Here is a 21,474-nt window from a genome sequence, read left to right on the forward strand (position 1 = left end):
GAATAAAAGTGACCCATTTTTTTTTTTAAAGTGTAAAAATAAATAATACAAAATGAAATAAATAAGAATAACATTTTTTAAAGCGCCCTGCCCCGAAGAGCTCTCGCACATCGTTGGAGTGAGAGCAATAATTCTAGCCCTAGACCGCCTCTGTAACTCAAAACATGCAACCTATAGAATTTTTTAAACATCGCCTATGGAGATTTTTAAGGGTAAAAGTTTGACGCCATTCCACGAGCGGGTGCAATTTTGAAGCATGACATGTTGGGTATCAATTTACTCGGCGTAACATCTTTCACAATATATAAAAAAAAATTGGGCTAACTTTACTGTTGTCTTATTTTTTTATTCAAAAAAGTGTTTTCCAAAAAAAAAGTGCGCTGCGCAAATATGGTGTGACAAAAAGTATTGCAATGACCGCCATTTTATTCTCTAGGGTGTTAGAAAAAAAAAAGTATAATGTTTGGGGGTAAGTAAGTAATTTTCTAGCAAAAAAACGTGTTTTTAACTTGTAGTAAACACAGAGTCTGAAAAAAGAGGCCCGGTCTTAAAGTGGTTAAGTATTACATACCTTTTTTTCCCCCTTCATTCGAAATATATGCTTTAAAGATTAAAAGGCATTTTTTTTCCATTTTGGGTAGAGTAAGGGAGGGCTAAAACTGCTGTCAATTTTATTTTTTTCCCATCTGTGTCCCATTGGGGAGATTTCACTTCACTTCCTGTCTCATAGCCGAAGCAGAAAGCAAGAGTAAATCCCTCCAAAAAATACAAACAAAGAAGGGTGTATCTCTCTAATGAGGTCACAGGCAGCAATAAAAGCTTGACAGGAGTCCTAATCCCTCCTAACTCTATCCAAAACTTTGAAAAAAGTTTCCAAAAAAGAAGGAGGTTTGCCCCTAAACATGTCAGGTAAAGAAGACTGACAACCGGTGGAAGGGTTATCCTCTATGAACGATGAAGCTTTCTTTTAATCAAAAGGATGCAGCAGCATGAAGCTGCTTTGCATATCCAACATACAGGAACATATTTCGGAAATATTCTTTGAAGATCTTGCAGCTAGAGCAAGATGAGCATATTTTCAATACCTGCTGACAAATGACCTAGAGCGGGGGTTGGCAACCCGTCGATTGCGGCTGATGGGTACACTGCAACCCAACATGCCCGCCAGCTTCTGCCACCTGTGCAATCTGCATGTGAAGCTGAGCCACATGGTGCCAAGTGTGTGCTCCTGCACTCGGCACATCTAATAAGCATACATAACACTTCTGTCAGGCAGAGTGATCTCCACCCGACAGAAGATTTCTAGTCCCGGCTGAAGGGGTTAATTGAAAATTAGATTAGTAATGTGCAGCATGAAGGGGTTAATGTGTTGCCACTGATGCTTAAGTGACCTGTGGCAGTAAAAAAACAAAAAAAACCACAAAAAAAAAAACAAAACTTTTTTGTGCTGCATTAGTTGCACCAGTGTCAGTGTTGATTAACCACTTTATGCTGCAGCGTGAAAGAGTTAATTAAAGAGAAGCTCCAGGCTCCCCCCCCCCAAAAAAAAAAATATAAGTCAGCAGCTACAAATACTGTAGCTGCTGACTTTTAATATAAGGACATTTACCAGTCCAGGGATGCAGCAATGTCTCCACCTGAGCCAATCCTTCAATAGGCTTCGGGTGCCGGCATCTTTAGTACGGGAAACAGGAAGCGAAGCCTTGTTTCCTACTGCGCATGTGCAAGCCGCACTGTGCCTTAGAAATGGTCCCATAGTCTTCTGGGACCTGTGATGTGTCCCAGAAGACTGCGGGGAAGGAGGGGGAATGAACGGCGGTCTAAATAAGAAGTGGAAGCTGGTACCTGCCAAAGCCAGGTGGCCAGTTCCCCCCTCCCCCAAAAAGTGTCAGTGGAGGGGGGGGGGGGGGGGACGGCGGCAAACAAGGGGAGTCTCCCCTTTTTGGTGGAGCTCCACTTTAACACTGCCACAAGCCACCAATAGGGAGGGTAGTTTGAAAGTACAATTCCAGCTTGCACTAGCCTTAAAAACTGCCCTCTTACCGCTAACACCTATGCTGACTAACCTTTTTTCAGATTGCTCCAATCTGGTCATGTTATCTCTCCTGTGTAATCCAGCAGCATATGCAGGGGAGAGGGAGGAACGCCAACCTCGACTGACATGGGAACCTTAGGGTGACATCACCGTTCCAGGCTTTATCAGGCGTCATCAAGCTTTCTCCCCTGCAAGCAGCCGTTGGTTGTGATATTTAAGATCACATGATCGGACCAAGGCAGGCTGAAAATAGGCAAGTATGTACACATATATTTTTTTTTTTACAGTGACCTTTGTTTTATAATGATTTTATAAGTTTTTTCATGCCATCCTTTTTATTGCGGCCTTGCTAGTTCATTTTAAAAACATTTTTTTTTTACTACAAATAGGATTTTTTCTTTATACTTACCTGTAAAATCCTTTTCTTTGAGTACATCATGGGACACAGAGTCAGGTTAATATTCATTACCTGCTGGGATTTCCCAGAGCAATAGCCTTGAGGGGAGGGAGACACCCTGCTATACAATAGCCATCAGAACTTATACGGCAGCCCGCAGTACACTGCGGCAGAAATCCGAATCCTCAGCTGCTCGAACATCCACTTGAAAACATTTTGTGAACGTATGCACTGAAGACCAGGTAGCAGCCTTACAAATCTGTGCCACAGATACCTGATGGCACAAAGGCCAGGAGGTTCCTACACCCCTGGTAGAATGAGCTCTCATCCTAAAGGGAGGAGCTTTATGTTTCAGAATGTAGGTAAAGGATCAAGTATGGATCCCTGCACGAAAGGGCCACCAACTCAGACACCCTTCTAGCCGAGGTGATGGCCATCAAGAAGGCTAGCTTGTGTGACAGCAAGTCTACTGGAATTTCAATAGGTTCAAATGGTTCTTTCTGTAAGGACACATGGGTGACCTAATGGGGGGAAGCAAGCGAGTTACCCCCTGCATAAAGGATCGGATCAGTGAATGGGAGACTAAAGGTATTTGGAAGAATACTGATAGAGCCGAAACTTGACCTCTGATTGTACTGAAAGCCAATTTGCTTTCCACAGCTGACAGTAGAAGAGAGAGAATTATCCCAATCACGTATTTCCGAGGATGCCGTTTTCTGGCTTCACACCAAGCAATATAAGTCTTCCAGACCTTATGATAAATTTTCCTAGTGACAGCTTTTCTAGCATTCACTAGGGTAGACACTACTGGTCCCAAGAGGCCACGGTCCTTCAGCACCCTGGCTTCAATAGCCATGCCATCAAATTTAGAGACTGTAAATTGGGGTGGAATGTAGGACCTTGAGATAGTAGATCGGGGCGACGTGGAAGCGTCCATGGCCCGTCTATTGTCAGTCTCACAATCTCCGGGAACCAGGGCCTTTTGGGCCAGGCTGGTGCCACCAGAATGACTGGAACCCCCTCTTTTCGAATCCTGCACAACAAACGTGAAAGGAGAAGGATTGGAGGGAGAGCATAAACCAGGTAGTACTGGCTCCATGGAACTATCAGAGCATCTGCTCCGATTGCCAGAGGATCCCTTGTTCAGGACACTAATTGCTGTAGCTTGTTGTTGAACCTGGATGCCAATAGGTCAACCTCTGGCCATCCCCAACGCTGGCAAATCTCCTGGAACAACCCCGGGTGTAGGGACCATTCCCCCGGGCACATCTGCTGATGGCTGAGATAATCTGCCTTCCAGTTCTCTACTCCCGGGATATGGACTGCCGATAGAATTGATACATGTCCCTCTGCCCAGGCTAGTATGTGGTTCACCTCCTTCAGAGCTGAACGACTCCTGGTACCGCCTTGGTGGTTTATATAGGCCACTGCAATGGCATTGTCGGACTGAACCCTGATAGGGCAGTCCCGCAGCTCCACCGTCCAGGACCGTAGGGCCAGACATACTGCCCGTAATTCCAGGACGTTGATGGGCAGTATCTGTTCTGTCCCTGACCATTTCCACTGAGCTGTGAACCCTTCTAGGGTCGCTCCCCAGCCTGAGAGACTGGCATCTGTAGTCAGTACTCTCCAAATTACCGGGAGAAAGGATTTTCCCTTTTGCAGGTTCTGATCCTGCAACCACCAGTTTAGCACTTAAGCGTGCCCGAGGAGATAAGCACATTGGATAATCCAGGGCTTGTCCTCTTCTGTTCCAGGCCAACAAGATGTCTTTTAAAGTGAGGTCCCTCGCGCTACTAAATGAGTGATGAACAATCCAAGCTATAAATAATGACAATCGCTGCTAAATCTAAAATGTGCACTTAACACAAAAACAGTAAATAATAATAGTAATGATCTGCGCAGATTTCAAAGTGAACTCTAACACGTGGATAAGTGAAATAATCCAAATCGATATAAAACTTAATCCAAAATGAGTGAATGAATAAAATAAATGAATACATATATAGTGAGTCCAAAACAGGACTACCAATTAATAACAGCAATCATGAGTGTCCATAAAAGTGACAAATCTTCTAGATAAACGCCAATGTTCTAAGATGTAGATCTTCGTGACTTGACAGCCACGAAATGCTCAAAGAGCACTTACCTCCATGAGGAGAAAAATAAGCCCCAATACGGTATCGTGTGATGTCCATATTGGGAATCCTAGATGTGGATCCCACACCGTGACCCACAACTAGGATTCCCCATACGGATGTTGGTTGGAAATACAGTCACCACACATCTGGTTCCACCACACGATATCGTATTGAGGTTTACTTTTCTCCTCATGGAGGTAAGAGCTCTATGAGCATTTCGTGGCTGTCAAGTCACAAAGATCTACATCTTAGAACATTGTTTATCTAGAAGATTTGTCACTTTTATGGACACTCATGATTACGGTCATTAATTGATAGTCCCGTTGTGGACTCACTATAAATGTATTCATTTATTTTATTCATTCACTCATTTTGGATCAAGTTTTATTGCATCGATTTGGATTATTCCACTTATTATCCACGTGTTCGAGTTCACTTTGAAATATGCGCAGATCTTTACTATTATTATCACAAGATGTCTTGTTGTAAAGGTCTGGAATGGAACTGGGCATAGATCACTGCCTTGAAGGAGGATACCATCCTCCCTAGAAGACTCATACAGAGCCGAATGGAGGGTTGTCTAGTGCCCTTTATCGGATGCACCTGAACCTTCGGAGCACAGATCCTTACAGGTGGCAAGAATATTCTTGCTTGAACTGTATCTAGGATCAGACCTAAATACTTTAGACTTTGAGCTGGTTTCAAGGCTGAGTTTTCGGTATTTATGATCCAGCCTAAACTTTTCAAATACTGCACTGTGCATATTATGCTCTGTTCTAGAGCCTGTAATGAGTGATCTCTGAGCAGGTCGTCGTCCATATACCAGAGCACTAGGATCCCTTGGGCCCTTAAAAGACCCAGTACTGGTGCTTGGACCTTTGTGAACACCCGGGGAGCTGTAGCAAGCCCAAGGGTAGAGCCACAAACTGAAAATGATGTTCCTCTACTGCAAAACATAGGAACCTCTGATGAGGATGAAAGATAGGTATGTGTAAAATATGCGTCTTTTATATCGATGTATGCTAGAAAGTCTCCCCTCTGGAGTGAGGCTACTACTGAGTGGACAGACAACGTTTGAAAGGACTGTATCAGTAGATACTGGTTCAGGGATCTTAGGTCCAAAATGGGCCTTGTGTGCCAGTTTGGTTTCTGAACCGTAAACAGGTTTGAGTAAAACCTTGTGCCCCTTTCGGATACTGGAACCTCTACAATCATTCCTTGATGCACTAGATGATGTAGTGCCTGAAGCAATAAGTTTCTTTTTTGGAAGATCCGAGGGAACGCTGGATCTTAGAATCCTGAGGGGGAACCCCCCTGCAACTCCAGCTTGTAACCGCAAGATATAATTGAGGTGACCCACTCGTCCTGAATTATTGTTCTCAAAACGTCTGCAAAGTGCAGCTGCCCTCCCCCCACTTGATAGAGTGGGGATGTCCCCTCAAAAGGAAGGCTTGGTGCTGGGTTTAGAAGAATTTTGGACCCAGGGCTTCTTCTGGCCCTACGGCTTGCCCCTGGCTCTAGCGCCCTATTGGCGGCGGAACCGCCTTGATGCTGAGACGTTGGAGAAATCAGTCCCCGAGGTTTTAAACGAGGGACATCTGGTGCTTTTCTTCACAGGAAGTAGAGAACTCTTCCCTCCTGAAATCTTTTGGATATATTTGTCCAAATGATCACCAAATAAACATTCCCCATGGAAAGGGAAACCTGCCAATAACTTTTTACAAGGAAGTTCAGGTGACCAGTTCTTAAGCCACAAGAGTCTGCACATATGTACAAACGGGAGAGTCAAACGAGAAACCTGCTGTATTGAATCGATTAAGGTGTCAATAGCAAAACACAGTGCTCGAGAAATATCTGTCTTACTTTCAGGCAGACCATCCTCCTGGTTGGGCCTATCAGGCCGTTTGACCTGATCCTTTACGGACTGGCAGATACCAATTGCTGCAACAGCAATAGCTGAACTGGCCAAAAAAAAAAGCTAGACTTTAATAATGACTCCAATTTCTTGTCAACAGGGTCTTTCAAACCCTGTGCATTATCTACCGGACAAGTTAAGCTCTTGTTTAAGGAAGAGACTGATGCATCTACTGCTGGCATGCTTAATTTTTTAATGAACTTTTCATCTATGGGATATAAAAGGGAGGAACAAAAATCCTGTCAGGATGTTCCCAATCAGCATACACCACCTGTTCCAAAAGGGGGTGTAGAGGGAAAGCCTGTGCGGACTGAAGAGGCCTCAGGGATCCCAAAGAAGACCAGGGGGCTCAGTCACCTCTGCAAGAGGCAACTTAAAGGCAGAATGAACCATTTCGGTCAGAGTCAGGATCAAAAGCCTCTGTGACAGAGGCAGACATCAACTGGATATCTTCTTGTCAAGATTGCTCGGAAGCAGACTCATCTGCCGGGCCCTCCACGTAGCCCTGAGCCTTAAGCTCTTCCCCATCCTCAACCCATTCCTACTCCAGACTAGGAGACTCCGGGGAGGGGGATCTGTCATGCTTCCTGCTACCCTGCGGGATGGAGGCAATCATGCCAGCAATCCTGTGCTCTAACCCGGCTAGGGCCGAGGACAGTTCATCCTTGGTGATAAAGGGTGACGCAGCAGCGTTGACAATAGGCGCGATACCAGAGAGGCGCAGCGGCTTGGAAGCCCGGAAGCCTCTGGTCTTCCAGGGGATACAACACTAGGGATATGACTAGGTTCATCAGGAACTACTGATGACATAGGTGTGCCCTTCGCTGTAGTGTTAGTCCCGCTCCTCTTTTATGAAGACATTTACTAGCAACAAAGAGAGTACTTGGGTGTAGTATTAAAACACCTCAGATGGGAGACCCTTTAATAGGGCTCGCCAAGCCCCTATGTAACAATCCTGCTAAGCACCTTTAGCCTGCCAAGCAACACTTGGTGACTCACGTGACCCTGGGTAAGGGAAAAAAGAACCGCTGCAAGTGTCTGTTCAGAGCCTGCTCTGTGTCCCACAGATGCCTTCTGGAAGCACCGCATGCTTGGCCTGCACAGATTAAATAAGCTGGGTGTGTGTCAAAACGTTCTGTGCATGCGCACGTGCGTGGCTGTATTTGTGGATGACGCAAATCATTGTGCGCCCAGATAAAGGCTATTGCACATGTGCAGCGAAGCTGCGTGTACCATGGCTGCCAAACAAACAACTGCCAAGTCCAGCTGCGCTTTTGCAAATGCACGTGTGCCATGGTTGCCAAACTGCTAGGCACAGTGGCACTCTTGCGATTGCACATGCACCATGGTGAACCAAGGCGAAATGGTGCACCGTCATGCGCCATCATACAAGAAACAGCCAAACACAAGCAAAAAAAAAGTACACCTAGCAAACACACATAGCTAGCCCAAAACTCCCCCGTATGGTCACCACACACACACACACACACACACACACACACACACACACACACACACACGTGTCCAGCCTCTAGCTAGCTTGACTGATTGTTACAATCACTGGGACACCCCACAATAATAAGTAAAAGGGGTTTCACTAACCAGTTCAGGCGCAGGGCAGCTTAGAAACTAAGAGCCCAATCTTCACCCTTCACGGCGGGTTCCTGTCACTTGAGGACCTTCAAGGAATGGGTACCCTTTTCATGTTTAGGGTCCACTCCCTTGGACCTGTACAGCACCCTTCAGGAATGCCTTAGCGCTGTGGTGTCCAGGATTCCACTTCACAGGGTGCAGTGCCCGGAGGCGGCATTACAGGCAAAACCCCGCAGGATCTTGAGTCTTCTTTGTGAGGCTCAGGTACCATTTAACTAAGCATATAAAGCCGTTTGTGGGACTAGAGACCTTGAGCTCAGAGAGCTCAAACAAACCATGCCATCCACCTTGCAGACACTGGTAAAAAACTGAAGTGCTTCCTGTGTGGGAGGGGTTATATAGGGAATCACTTCCTGTCTGAAAACCTTTGGTCTGCCAGTGTCCATTCACCTGAAGATGGAGTATAACTGAGCAGGTAATGATTAGCCTGACTCTGTGTCCCATGATGTATGAAAAAGAAAAAGGGCGCTGCAGCTCGGTGATTTTTGCTCTCTTCCATGTTGTTTAGGCAGATCCCCACCTCTCAAAAGTTGCCTACCCCTGACCTATAGGCTGTATAGTTTTCTCTCAACAAACAAACTCACAGTAAGAACCAAGGTTGGTATATACAATGACTTTGCAGCAGTAATAAGCATAACACAAAGCCTGTATATAGTAAGTAAATAGAGCAATCTTCATGTACCCATATAATGACCATAAGTAGATTTTTTTTTTATCCCCCCCATCGCTAGCATTGGAGTATGTAAAATTAAAGCGATATTGTCAGTGCTGCTGTCCAAAGGTCTCTCTGTTGCTCCGCTAGTGGACTGGAGACACCCTAAGGTTGACCATGGATAGAGCAATTTTCTTTCCTGCAATCATGGGTTGCAGGATAGAAATTCACTTCATTCCTGCTTAAAAACATCAGCACGTGTTTATGGGGGAATCCCTCCCGCGAAGCCATTGTGAGAACACAGTGATTATTGCCAATGGCTATAACAGCCGTTAGCAATAATTGCATATATAATCAGACAGGCTGGTAGTACCAAAGTTGATCGATCAATCAACTTGGGTACATTCAGCCTGTCCATACATGGTTCGTATCTCGCTCGGTTCCTGCTGAACTGGCCAAGATTCGAACTGTCTATGGGTGACTTTAGAAAGGAAGTGATACAGGGCAGATCACCTAGTGAAAACAAATGAAAAAAAAAAAAAAGGCTACAAAAAAGAAAATTAATGCAGCCACCACAGTTAAGGTTTGTAAAAGCTGCAGTAAGTTACATTTTTGGTTTATCCCCAAAAAATTGAAAACCATACATTCCCAACATTGGTGAGTGTGAACACTCACCATCTCAATATTTGGTTTATGGTCCCTTTAAGGAAAATTGTGTACTCGGGGGTCTCACCTGTGATGGGTGAGGGAAATTTGGGGTAGTCATGTAAAGAAGAGGACTGACTCCCAGTCCTCTCAGTGTTAGTAGAGACTTATCTGGGACCTGGAATTTTGGAGATCCGGAGTGACATTCTGGTGGGAAAAGGACATCCACTCCCGACTACGGGGACTCCAGTCCCTACTGGGTTAGCAAGCCTCATGGAAGCAGCACATAAAACAGGAAGCGCTTAGTATTGGGCGTGGGAAATGGGAGAAAGACCTGTTGGAGTGCTGCACATGTGCTGGGAGCTGCCAAACAACCAGACTGTGCTAACCTTGGGGTAAATCGCATATTTAAACTAAGTTTCTTGTGCTGAAGATAAGTGGTCTTTTGAATATTACACCCCCTTAAATGTGAATTTTAAATACCAGCAGCCAAGTTAAAGCAGGCATCACACAGTGTCTGCACACATATATTACTGCAATAAATATGTTTTTTGTGACCCAGAGAAGCAGGGTGTCCCTTTTGCTCCAAATCTACAGTTCTAGCACTAACCCTGCTCGCATACCATTCGCTGGGGTAGCACAGCAAACAGAAACATGCTCCTTTCTTAGCAATAAGAATGCCAGGGTTTTGGCGTTACAGTGAATTAGAGTCCACTTCCTGAGCGTGACCAGGATAGGCGGAGCCACAGAGAGAACACATTCGTACGCGGCCAAAGGTACATACATGTGTTCTGTGGTGTCTGCTCTTAGGCACTGATGTCAGTAAAGGGATTAAATAGATCCCTTTAAAGAAAAACGTATAGTGGTTTTGTACATTATTTAAGGGGTAGATGAGCTCTGCTGGTGTGTAAAGCACTCAATTTTGCTGGCAGATTTCTCATCTTTTCAGAATATCTCTGAAAGACCTGACCAGCCCTCCCTTATTCATGTCTGGGCAAATGTAGGATTATCAGCTGGGGGTCCTGGCACCATCTAGGATGGGCAGAGGTCTTACCACCAATGATTTTTTAAATGTGTTCAGATATAAGGGGACAAAACTCCGTCTCTTGTGCTGCGCTACAATTCCCTAAACATGTTCACATCATACGTGTGCAAGAAGCTGGTATGCTGAGAAACGAAATCTAAATCACACATTTCAATTGTCAACAAGTCTAGTACACACCATTGAATATGTCAATATGTGAACTATTTTACCAGCTAAAATATTTGAAAATCTTAGTCAGTCTTGTGATTCACACACCTCCTGCACATTGCAGATCCGGGAGGGTGACAAAACTCTATTATGGTTAACGTGAATGTACACCCCAACAACGAATTTCTTTTTTTTTTTTTCTCCCTTTTGGTCTGTTAATATACTATAAGTAGCATTTTGTCAAATTTTTTGATAGCATGCAAAATAAAAAAATATATATTGTTTTCGTCAGAAATTCAGAGCTGTGTTATCCCAAACAGCCCTCTTAATTATCACTGACTGCAGATTGATTAGCCTCTATGTTGTAGAGATCTGAGACCTTAGTGCATTTCTAGCAGATCAACAGGAAATTTACTGTACTTGCAGGGCCTTTACAGGAAAATTTGTAGTAGTTTTGTACATATGTCCCCCCCTTATTATGGTCTGGACCTAACAATTTTAGAACAAAGTCTGTTCTCATTCAGGTAAAAATGAAATATTGTATATGTACCTGAAAGTTATGCACCAATATATCAAGCAAACAAAGCTTTAGACTCCTTTTTCCACTGTATCGTTACATCATTTGTTGCAGAAAGCCTATTTACAAAGCTCAATAACTCAAGCTGAGGTTAACACATAAAAGTGGATGAGTAAGAGCAAAATTTAAAAGAACACACAAAGTGACAGTTAAAGAGAAACTATACTGATTAGCTTTTTCCAAATTCTTAAAGCCCAACTCTGGCATGATAACCCTAACAGGTTTACAGCAGCAAACATTCCTGTTCCAATGAAGCAAATGTCTGCAGGCATACTTCTAGGTCCTGCAAACCATTAGGTTTACATGCTGGGTTTAGTACTGCTACCCCCTGTACTTTCTGGCTTCTCAAGGTGTAAGAGCCGCATGTCTAATAGAACCTAGCACAGCGGTTGTGTCTCTGGCGCAGGGTTTTGAGACTTTCAACACTTACATCTATAGTGGCCATGAACAGTAGCGGGAACTGTACTAATCCCAGCATGTAAACAAATTGATTTGTAGGACACATAAATATGCCTGCATGGCGTGGCTTTGCAGCTTAGGAAAATGAAACATTTTGCTGCTGTGAAGATGTTAAGGTAATCATATCCAGATAGTTTTTTTAAGAAATTAAATGTAGAGTGCTTGCAGAAAGTATGTGAATCTAGATGAAGGCAAGATACATCTAAGAACCCAGCATGTATCAGGTTACTACATTGTGTTGTATTAAGTCCTGTCTTGTTTTATGTGCATTGTTTCTAAAATACAGCAATGAAAACACCCATGTGATTTTAAAATTTAATTATAAACAAGACTATTGAAATGCAAAAAGTTGTGTTGCCTGTGTTTTTTTTTTTGCAAAAGCTACTACTGTGCGCTGCTCCCAGGTGGTATAAGGTTAGTACGTAAATGCTCATGCCAAGCGCTCAAAGCTATTGTACATGACACTGAACTCGTGCATAGAGGTTGAAAGGAAGTACCTTGATGAGGGAGCGGCTGCATGAAAACTGCAGATTTAGAGCAAGGCAGAGAAGCTTCACAGACACAGAATGAAAGGGGTGGGGGATACAAAAAAAAAAAAAAAAAAAAAAAAAAAAACACACACAAAGAATATGAATAATGGTGGAAAATAAAACACTACATGGATGAGACACAACATGTATGGCATTATGTAATTACAACTTATGTGATGAGCCAACGGTGTGTGAAAACAATCTGTTTTGTCACAAAAGGCAATTGGTAATTGATGAAGAAACCTCAGAGTCACCATTAAAGACCAAAACAAGTATAGGTTTGCATTACACTGATGCTATGTTTTTTTTTTTTTGCTTAAAACTAAAATATTAGGCAACTGCTTAATTAATAAGAGTAAATATTCCCCCCACCCAAAAATAAAAAAATAAATTAAAAGAAAGATAGGAAAAAAAAATAAAAAAAGACAAAAATGGGTATAATAATGGGGATAACATTAAAAAATGTTTATTTTATATTAAAATCAAGATGCTACCTATAGCAAACCACTAATTTATCTAGTGAATGTCGGAAAAAGAATAAAAAATGAAATAGTATGGCTGTTATGAACAAAACACCTGCACGTGCCCACCCAAATTTATGGCACAGAAATTGCACTATTAAATAAAAAAAGGTGCTCAGGCATTTATCTTCAATCAGAAATTAAATATTTTTACACCCATCAGCACTTGTGTTTTTTTTTTCCTACATTACAGTTCTATAGCTGCACTCAAGTTGACATACAGCAAAATACATCTCAAGAACCCAGCATAGATTTGACACTCACCTGGGGAATGCTGGGAAGTGGCAAGGGAGGTCATGGAATTTGAAAGGTTAAGGTTCGCAGTAATACTCAGTTGGCTCTGCACAGCGGGAGGATAAGGAGATGTAGGTGTCAGCAAAGACTCCTCACTGGCTTCTTCATCAATTACAGGCAAGTATTTGTCAATCAAGGCATCGAGAAATTTCACTATCAGCTCTGCGTAGTCTGGTATCTGCGTTTGCTGAAAAAACAAGGGATTTAGATTAACATAACAAAATTACAGCTCCCATCCAAATATAAGCATTCTAGCACTGAAACATTTTTTGCAAAGAACAGATTGAGTATGATCCCAGCATGCTTGCCCAAATATCAGATCTAAGTGATGCATACACAGTAAGGGTTCATGTCAATAGGAGTGCTAGTCAAATGCTGCGTTTCAAATTCAAACATAGGCAGCTCTGTTCAAATTTAAAATGCAGCTTTAGCCTAGAAAAACAAACAAACAGTTTGACCTTCTTTGTCTGCTGTTTAAAAGCACTTTAAGGGCCGATTCACATTGCTGCAATGTGGGAACCCTGCAAATCCACTGCAGAGTCCGCATCGCACATTTCCCGGCAGCAGTTCACACTGCCCTATGCGAACTGCTAGGAGTGTCAGTTAAAAGTTAATGACACCCCCAAATAAGTGCGATCTGCAAACTCGTACAGGAATCGGATCGCATGGGTGTGAACACTCATGCGATCTGATTCTGCTGCAGACAAAAAAAAAAAAGAAAAAGAAAGGGTGCTGTGCAAGTTTGATGCAAATTCAGCCATACAATCTTTATGGCTGAAATCGCATTGGCAGGAAGATCGCATGCGATTTTCACTACAGCGCGGTGCGAATCACATCAGATCTCTGACATCGCACCAGTGTAAACCGGCCCTAAGAGGATTTCTAGTGCCTAAAAAACACACTGCAATGCAAAGAAGTTCAAATGTAGTCTTCTGGACTGCCATATGTACTGCTTAACCACTTGACGACCGCCTCACGCCGATGTACGTCGGCAAAGTGGCACGGACAGGCAAAATCACGTACAGGGTACGTGATTTGCCTTCCGCGGGTGGGGGGTCCGATCGGACCCCCCCCCGGTGCCCGAGGCGGTCGTCTTTTGTCCAGCGGCGATCGGTGATGAGGGGGAGACCATCCGTTCGTGGCCCCCCCCTCGCGATCGCCGCCGGCCAATGAAAACACTCCTTTGCTGCTGTATGCTAAACAGCAGCAAAGGAAGTGATGTCATCTCCCCTCGGGTCGGTATTTTCCGTTCCGGCCCGAGGAGAGAAGACATCTATGTGAGTGCACCAACACACACACACACAGTAGAACATGCCAGGCACACAAAACACCCCGATCCCCCCCCCCGATCGCCCCCCGATCCCCCCCCAATCACCCCCCCCCCCTGTCACAAACTGACACCAGCAGTTTTTTTTTTTTTTTTCTGATTACTGCATAGTGTCAGTTTGTGACAGTTACAGTGTTGGGACAGTTAGTATTACCCCCCTTTAGGTCTAGGGTACCCCCCTAACCCCCCCTAATAAAGTTTTAACCCCTTGATCACCCCCTGTCACCAGTGTCACTAAGCGATCATTTTTCTGATCGCTGTATTAGTGTCGCTGGTGACGCTAGTTAGTGAGGTAAATATTTAGGTTCGCCGTCAGCGTTTTATAGTGACAGGGACCCCCATATACTACCTAATAAATGTTTTAACCCCTTGATTGCCCCCTAGTTAACCCTTTCACCACTGATCACCGTATAACCGTTACGGATGACGCTGGTTAGTTCGTTTATTTTTTATAGTGTCAGGGCACCCGCCGTTTATTACCAAATAAAGGTTTAGCCCCCCGATCGCCCGGCGGTGATATGCGTCGCCCCAGGCAGCGTCAGATTAGCGCCAGTACCGCTAACACCCACGCACGCAGCATACGCCTCCCTTAGTGGTATAGTATCTGAACGGATCAATATCTGATCCGATCAGATCTATACTAGCGTCCCCAGCAGTTTAGGGTTCCCAAAAACGCAGTGTTAGCGGGATCAGCCCAGATACCTGCTAGCACCTGCGTTTTGCCCCTCCGCCCAGCCCACCTAAGTGCAGTATCGATCGATCACTGTCACTTACAAAACACTAAACGCATAACTGCAGCGTTCGCAGAGTCAGGCCTGATCCCTGCGATCGCTAACAGTTTTTTTGGTAGCATTTTGGTGAACTGGCAAGCACCAGCCCCAGGCGTCAGGTTAGCGCCAGTACCGCCAACACCCACGCACGCAGCATACGCCTCCCTTAGTGGTATAGTATCTGAACGGATCAATATCTGATCCGATCAGATCTATACTAGCGTCCCCAGCAGTTTAGGGTTCCCAAAAACGCAGTGTTAGCGGAATCAGCCCAGATACCTGCTAGCACCTGCGTTTTGCCCCTCCGCCCGGCCCAGCCCAGCCCACCCAAGTGCAGTATCGATCGATCACTGACACTTACAAAACACTAAACGCATAACTGCAGCGTTCGCAGAGTCAGGCCTGATCCCTGCGATCGCTAACAGTTTTTTTTGTAGCGTTTTGGTGAACTGGCAAGCACCAGCCCCAGGCAGCGTCAGATTAGCGCCAGTACCGCTAACACCCACGCACGCACCGTACACCTCCCTTAGTGGTATAGTATCTGATCGCATCAATATCTGATCCGATCAGATCTATACTAGCGTCACCAGCAGTTTAGGGTTCCCAAAAACGCAGTGTTAGCGGGATCAGCCCAGATACCTGCTAGCACCTGCGTTTTGCCCCTCCGCCCGGCCCAGCCCAGCCCACCCAAGTGCAGTATCGATCGATCACTGACACTTACAAAACACTAAACGCATAACTGCAGCGTTCGCAGAGTCAGGCCTGATCCCTGCGATCGCTAACGTTTTTTGGTAGCGTTTTGGTGAACTGGCAAGCGCCAGCGGCCTAGTACACCCCGGTCGTAGTCAAACCAGCACTGCAGTAACACTTGGTGACGTGGCGAGTCCCATAAGTGCAGTTGAAGCTGGTGAGGTGGCAAGCACAAGTAGTGTCCCGCTGCCACCAAAAAGACAAACACAGGCCCGTCCTGCCCATAGTGCCCTTCCTGCTGCATTCGCCAATCCTAATTGGGAACCCACCGCTTCTGCAGCGCCCGTACTTCCCCCATTCACATCCCCAACCAAATGCAGTCGGCTGCATGAGAGGCATTTTTATGTCCTCCCGAGTACCCCTACCCAACGAACCCCCCCAAAAAAGATGTCGTGTCTGCAGCAAGCGCGGATATAGGCGTGACACCCGCTATTATTGTCCCTCCTGTCCTGACAATCCTGGTCTTTGCATTGGTGAATGTTTTGAACGCTACCATTCACTAGTTGAGTATTAGCGTAGGGTACAGCATTGCACAGACTAGGCACACTTTCACAGGGTCTCCCAAGATGCCATCGCATTTTGAGAGACCCGAACCTGGAACCGGTTACCGTTATAAAAGTTAGTTACAAAAAAAGTGTAAAAAAAAAAAAAATATGAAATAAAAAAAAATAGTTGTTGTTTTATTGTTCTCTCTCTCTCTATTGTTCTGCTCTTTTTTACTGTATTCTATTCTGCAATGTTTTATTGTTATTGTTATTGTTATTATGTTTTATCATGTTTGTTTTTCAGGTGTGTAATTATTTACACTTTACTGTGCTTTATTGTTAACCATTGTTAACCATTTTTTTGTCTTCAGGTACGCCATTCACGACTTTGAGTGGTTATACCAGAATGATGCCTGCAGGTTTAGGTATCATCTTGGTATCATTCTTTTCAGCCAGCGGTCGGCTTTCATGTAAAAGCAATCCTAGCGGCTAATTAGCCTCTAGACTGCTTTTACAAGCCGTGGGAGGGAATGCCCCCCCTCCCCCCACCGTCTTCCGTGTTTTTCTCTGGCTCTCCTGTCTCAACAGGGAACCTGAGAATGCAGCCGGTGATTCAGCCAGCTGACCATAGAGCTGATCAGAGACCAGAGTGGCTCCAAACATCTCTATGGCCTAAGAAACCGGAAGCTACGAGTATTTCATGACTTAGATTTCGCCGGATGTAAATAGCGCCATTGGGAAATTGGGGAAGCATTTTATCACACCGATCTTGGTGTGGTCAGATGCTTTGAGGGCAGAGGAGAGATCTAGGGTCTAATAGACCACAATTTTTTCAAAAAAGAGTACCTGTCACTACCTATTGCTATCATAGGGGATATTTACATTCCCCGAGATAACAATAAAAATGATTAAAAAAAAAAATATGAAAGGAACAGTTTAAAAGTAAGATTAAAAAAGCAAAAAAATAATAAAGAAAAAAAAAAAAAAAAAAAAAAAAACACCCCTGTCGCCCCCTGCTCTCGCGCTAAGGCGAATGCAAGCGGCGGTCTGTCGTCAAACATAAACAGCAATTGCACCATGCATGTGAGGTATCACCGCGAAGGCCAGATCGAGTGCAGTAATTTTTCCAGTAGACCTCCTCTGTAAATCTAAAGTGGTAACCTGTAAAGGCTTTTGAAGGCTTTTAAACATGTATTTATTTTGTTGCCACTGCACGTTTGTGCGCAATTTTAAAGCATGTCATGTTTGGTATCCATGTACTCGGCCTAAGATCATCTTTTTTATTTCATCAAACATTTGGGCAATATAGCGTGTTTTAGTGCATTAAAATTAAAAAAAGTGTGTTTTTTCCCCAAAAAATGCGTTTGAAAAATCGCTGCGCAATTACTGTGTGAAAAAAAAAAATGAAACACCCACCATTTTAATCTGTAGGGCATTTGCTTTAAAAAAATATATAATGTTTGGGGGTTCAAAGTAATTTTTTTGCAAAAAAAAAAAACTTTTTCATGTAAACAATAAGTGTCAGAAAGGGCTTTGTCTTCAAGTGGTTAGAAGAGTGGGTGATGTGTGACATAAGCTTCTAAATGTTGTGCATAAAATGCCAGGACAGTTCAAAACCCCCCCAAATGACCCCATTTTGGAAAGTAGACACCCCAAGCTATTTGCTGAGAGGCATGTCGAGTCCATGGAATATTTTATATTGCGACACAAGTTGCGGGAAAGAGACAAATTTTTTTTTTTTTTTTTTTTTTTTTGCACAAAGTTGTCACTAAATGATATATTGCTCAAACATGCCATGGAAATATGTGAAATTACACCCCAAAATACATTCTGCTGCTTCTCCTGAGTACGGGGATACCACATGTGTGAGACTTTTTGGGAGCCTAGCCGCGTACGGGACCCCGAAAACCAAGCACCGCCTTCAGGCTTTCTAAGGGCGTGAATTTTTGATTTCACTCTTCACTGCCTATCACAGTTTCGGAGGCCATGGAATGCCCAGGTGGCACAAAACCCCCCCAAATGACCCCATTTTGGAAAGTAGACACCCCAAGCTATTTGCTGAGAGGTATAGTGAGTATTTTGCAGACCTCACTTTTTGTCACAAAGTTTTGAAAATTGAAAAAAGAAAAAAAAAAAATGTTTTTTCTTGTCTTTCTTCATTTTCAAAAACAAATGAGAGCTGCAAAATACTCACCATGCCTTTCAGCAAATAGCTTGGGGTGTCTACTTTCCAAAATGGGGTCATTTGGGGGGGTTTTGTGCCACCTGGGCATTCCATGGCCTCCGAAACTGTGATAGGCAGTAAAGAGTGAAATCAAAAATTTTCACCCTTAGAAATCCTGAAGGCAGTGATTGGTTTTCGGGGTCCAGTACGCGGCTAGGCTCCCAAAAAGTCCCACACATGTGGTATCCCCATACTCAGGAGAAGCAGCTAAATGTATTTTGGGGTGCAATTCCACATATGCCCATGGCCTGTGTGAGCAATATATCATTTAGTGACAACTTTATGAAAAAAAAAAAAAAAAAAAAAAAAAAAAGTGTCACTTTCCCGCAACTTGTGTCAAAATATAAAATATTCCATGGACTCAATATGCCTCTCAGCAAATAGCTTGGGGTGTCTACTTTCCAAAATGGGGTCATTTTGGGGGGTTTTGTGCCACCTGGGCATTCCATGGCCTCCGAAACTGTGATAGGCAGTGAAGAGTGAAAGCAAAAATTTACACCCTTAGAAATCCTGAAGGCGGTGATTGGTTTTCGGGGCCCCGTACGCGGCTAGGCTCCCAAAAAGTCCCACACATGTGGTATCCCCATACTCAGGAGAAGCAGCTAAATGTATTTTGGGGTGCAATTCCACATAGGCCCATGGCCTGTGTGAGCAATATATCATTTAGTGACGACTTTTTGTAAATATTTTTTTTTTTTTTTTTTTTTGTCATTTTTCAATCACTTGGGACAAAAAAAATAAATATTCAATGGGTTCAACATGCCTCTCAGCAATTTCCTTGGGGTGTCTACTTTCCAAAATGGGGTCATTTGGGGGGGTTTTGTACTGCCCTGCCATTTTAGCACCTCAAGAAATGACATAGGCAGTCATAAACTAAAAGCTGTGTAAATGCCAGAAAATGTACCCTAGTTTGTAGACGCTATAACTTTTGCGCAAACCAATAAATATACGCTTATTGACATTTTTTTTACCAAAGACATGTGGCCGAATACATTTTGGCCTAAATGTATGACTAAAATTTAGTTTATTGGATTTTTTTTATAACAAAAAGTAGAAAATATCATTTTTTTTCAAAATTTTCGGTCTTTTTCCGTTTATAGCGCAAAAAATAAAAACCGCAGAGGTGATCAAATACCATCAAAAGAAAGCTCTATTTGTGGGAAGAAAAGGACGCAAATTTCGTTTGGGTACAGCATTGCATGACCGCGCAATTAGCAGTTAAAGCGACGCAGTGCCAAATTGGAAAAAGACCTCTGGTCCTTAGGCAGCATAATGGTCCGGGGCTCAAGTGGTTAATTAAAGTCCATGAAATTTTGCTGACCTGTGTTTATCGTGCACTCCAAAAGCAATATGGTTCCTGCCAACATGAGTCCTAAAATAGGATTTTTGACTTGCCAGTAAAATCAGTTTCTTGGGGTACATGATGGGGCACAGGATTTGTAGACATTACCATTGTGTTAAATATACACCTGCCTTCAGGTGACTGCACACTGGCAAATGCAGAAGGCTGCAGAGACATTCCCCTTTATAACCTCATCTCACTCCCAGCTAGCCTCAGTTTCATAACAAGTAATAGGGGGATCATAAAAACAGAGAGGAGGGACCTGTGTCTTGTACTGTGCTCCAAGAAAACAGACGCAGAATCTGAATTCATTACCATTGGGATGTCTACAAGCAGTCCAAATATAGGGTGGGCAACGCACGCCAATAGTTCAAGATGGCTCGACAAACTCAAAGAGCACCTTCAGCATCCCTGAACAACCACCCAATAGAACGTGAACATAAACCCAGGTAGTAGGCTTGCAAATCTGAGAAACAGATGCCTGATGCTGAAAAGCCCATGAGGTATTAACATATCTGGTAGAGTGAGCCTTAACAGGGCAGGGAGCAACCCTATCAAACTATAAGCTTAAATGAAAACTTGTTTGATCCACCTAGCAATGGTGGAGTGAGAAGGAGGGAACCCTTAGATAGTACAAGGGGGAATTCAATTGCCTAAGAGAGGCAGTAGCTCTAAGAGAGGTAAAGTGCACATACTATGTCAAGATAGTGCAGAGAAATTGCCATTGGGTGTTTTGAAGCAGGACATAAGGAAGGAGGGTCAATGTTCTGGTTGAGTTGGAAAGAAGAGACTACCTTCAGGAGAAAAGAGGCTTTAGGTCTCAAGAAAAAAAATGTCCTTGTGCAATGCTAGCAAGGGTTCCTTACATGATAAAAGCCATGACCCTCCATGCAAAAAGTGATGGCAACAAGAAAGGACACCTTGAGAGTAAGGTCAGACAAAGGAATATCCTTATTTGGTTCAAATCTCTGCTTTGAAAAGCTGTAAGAATTATACACCAGTCCCAATGAGACACAGGAGTGTGTACAAGGGGAGATTTATTAATCGCACCCTAAATAAACTTAAAGCGGAGTTCCACCCATTTAAAAGTCAACAGCTACAAAAAGTGTAGCTGCTGCCTTTTAACAGACACTCGCCTGTCCCATGGTCCAGCGATGCGGGCGCACGAAGCCTCGCTCCTCTCCGCGGAGCCGGCATTGTAACTGTTGGCACCTGGCTGTGGCTTTGCAGCTGGGCGTGAACTGCGCTTGCACAAGCCACGCGTTGTGATTGGCCGTGCAATCTTCTGGGACCTGTGACATGTCCCAGAAGATTGCAGGGAGGAAAGGGGGAGAAGTGAACTTCCTTTGGGCTCCGCGGCGCCAGGGGAGGAAGCGGGAGCTGGGTGCCTGTCAAAACTGGGTACCCGCTCCCCCCTGAAAAAAAATGACATGCCAAATGTACTGTCAACCAGTACTTCAAGCAGAAGTTCCATTTTTGGCTTTAACTACAGAGTGAGAGAACAAGGGCCCCTGAAACAGAATTGCCAAGATGCTAGATGTGGATCCACACCAGATTGGAGGAAG

The 21,474-nt window shown here is 44.0% G+C and overlaps 1 protein-coding gene across 2 annotated transcripts in view; it reads right to left on the reverse strand.

Moving 5' to 3' along the window:
* The window catches only part of NF1 (neurofibromin 1), a 496,399-nt gene that overhangs the window by 17,589 nt on the left and 457,336 nt on the right, over positions 1–21,474 (reverse strand). For both annotated transcript variants that reach the window (XM_073615002.1, XM_073615001.1), the window contains one exon: positions 12,982–13,198. In XM_073615002.1, coding sequence (XP_073471103.1) covers positions 12,982–13,198 — 217 coding nt within the window. The remainder of the gene's footprint in view (positions 1–12,981; positions 13,199–21,474) is intronic.

This window comes from Aquarana catesbeiana, linkage group LG02 (assembly GCF_042186555.1).
Source record: "Aquarana catesbeiana isolate 2022-GZ linkage group LG02, ASM4218655v1, whole genome shotgun sequence".
NCBI lineage: Eukaryota > Metazoa > Chordata > Amphibia > Anura > Ranidae > Aquarana > Aquarana catesbeiana.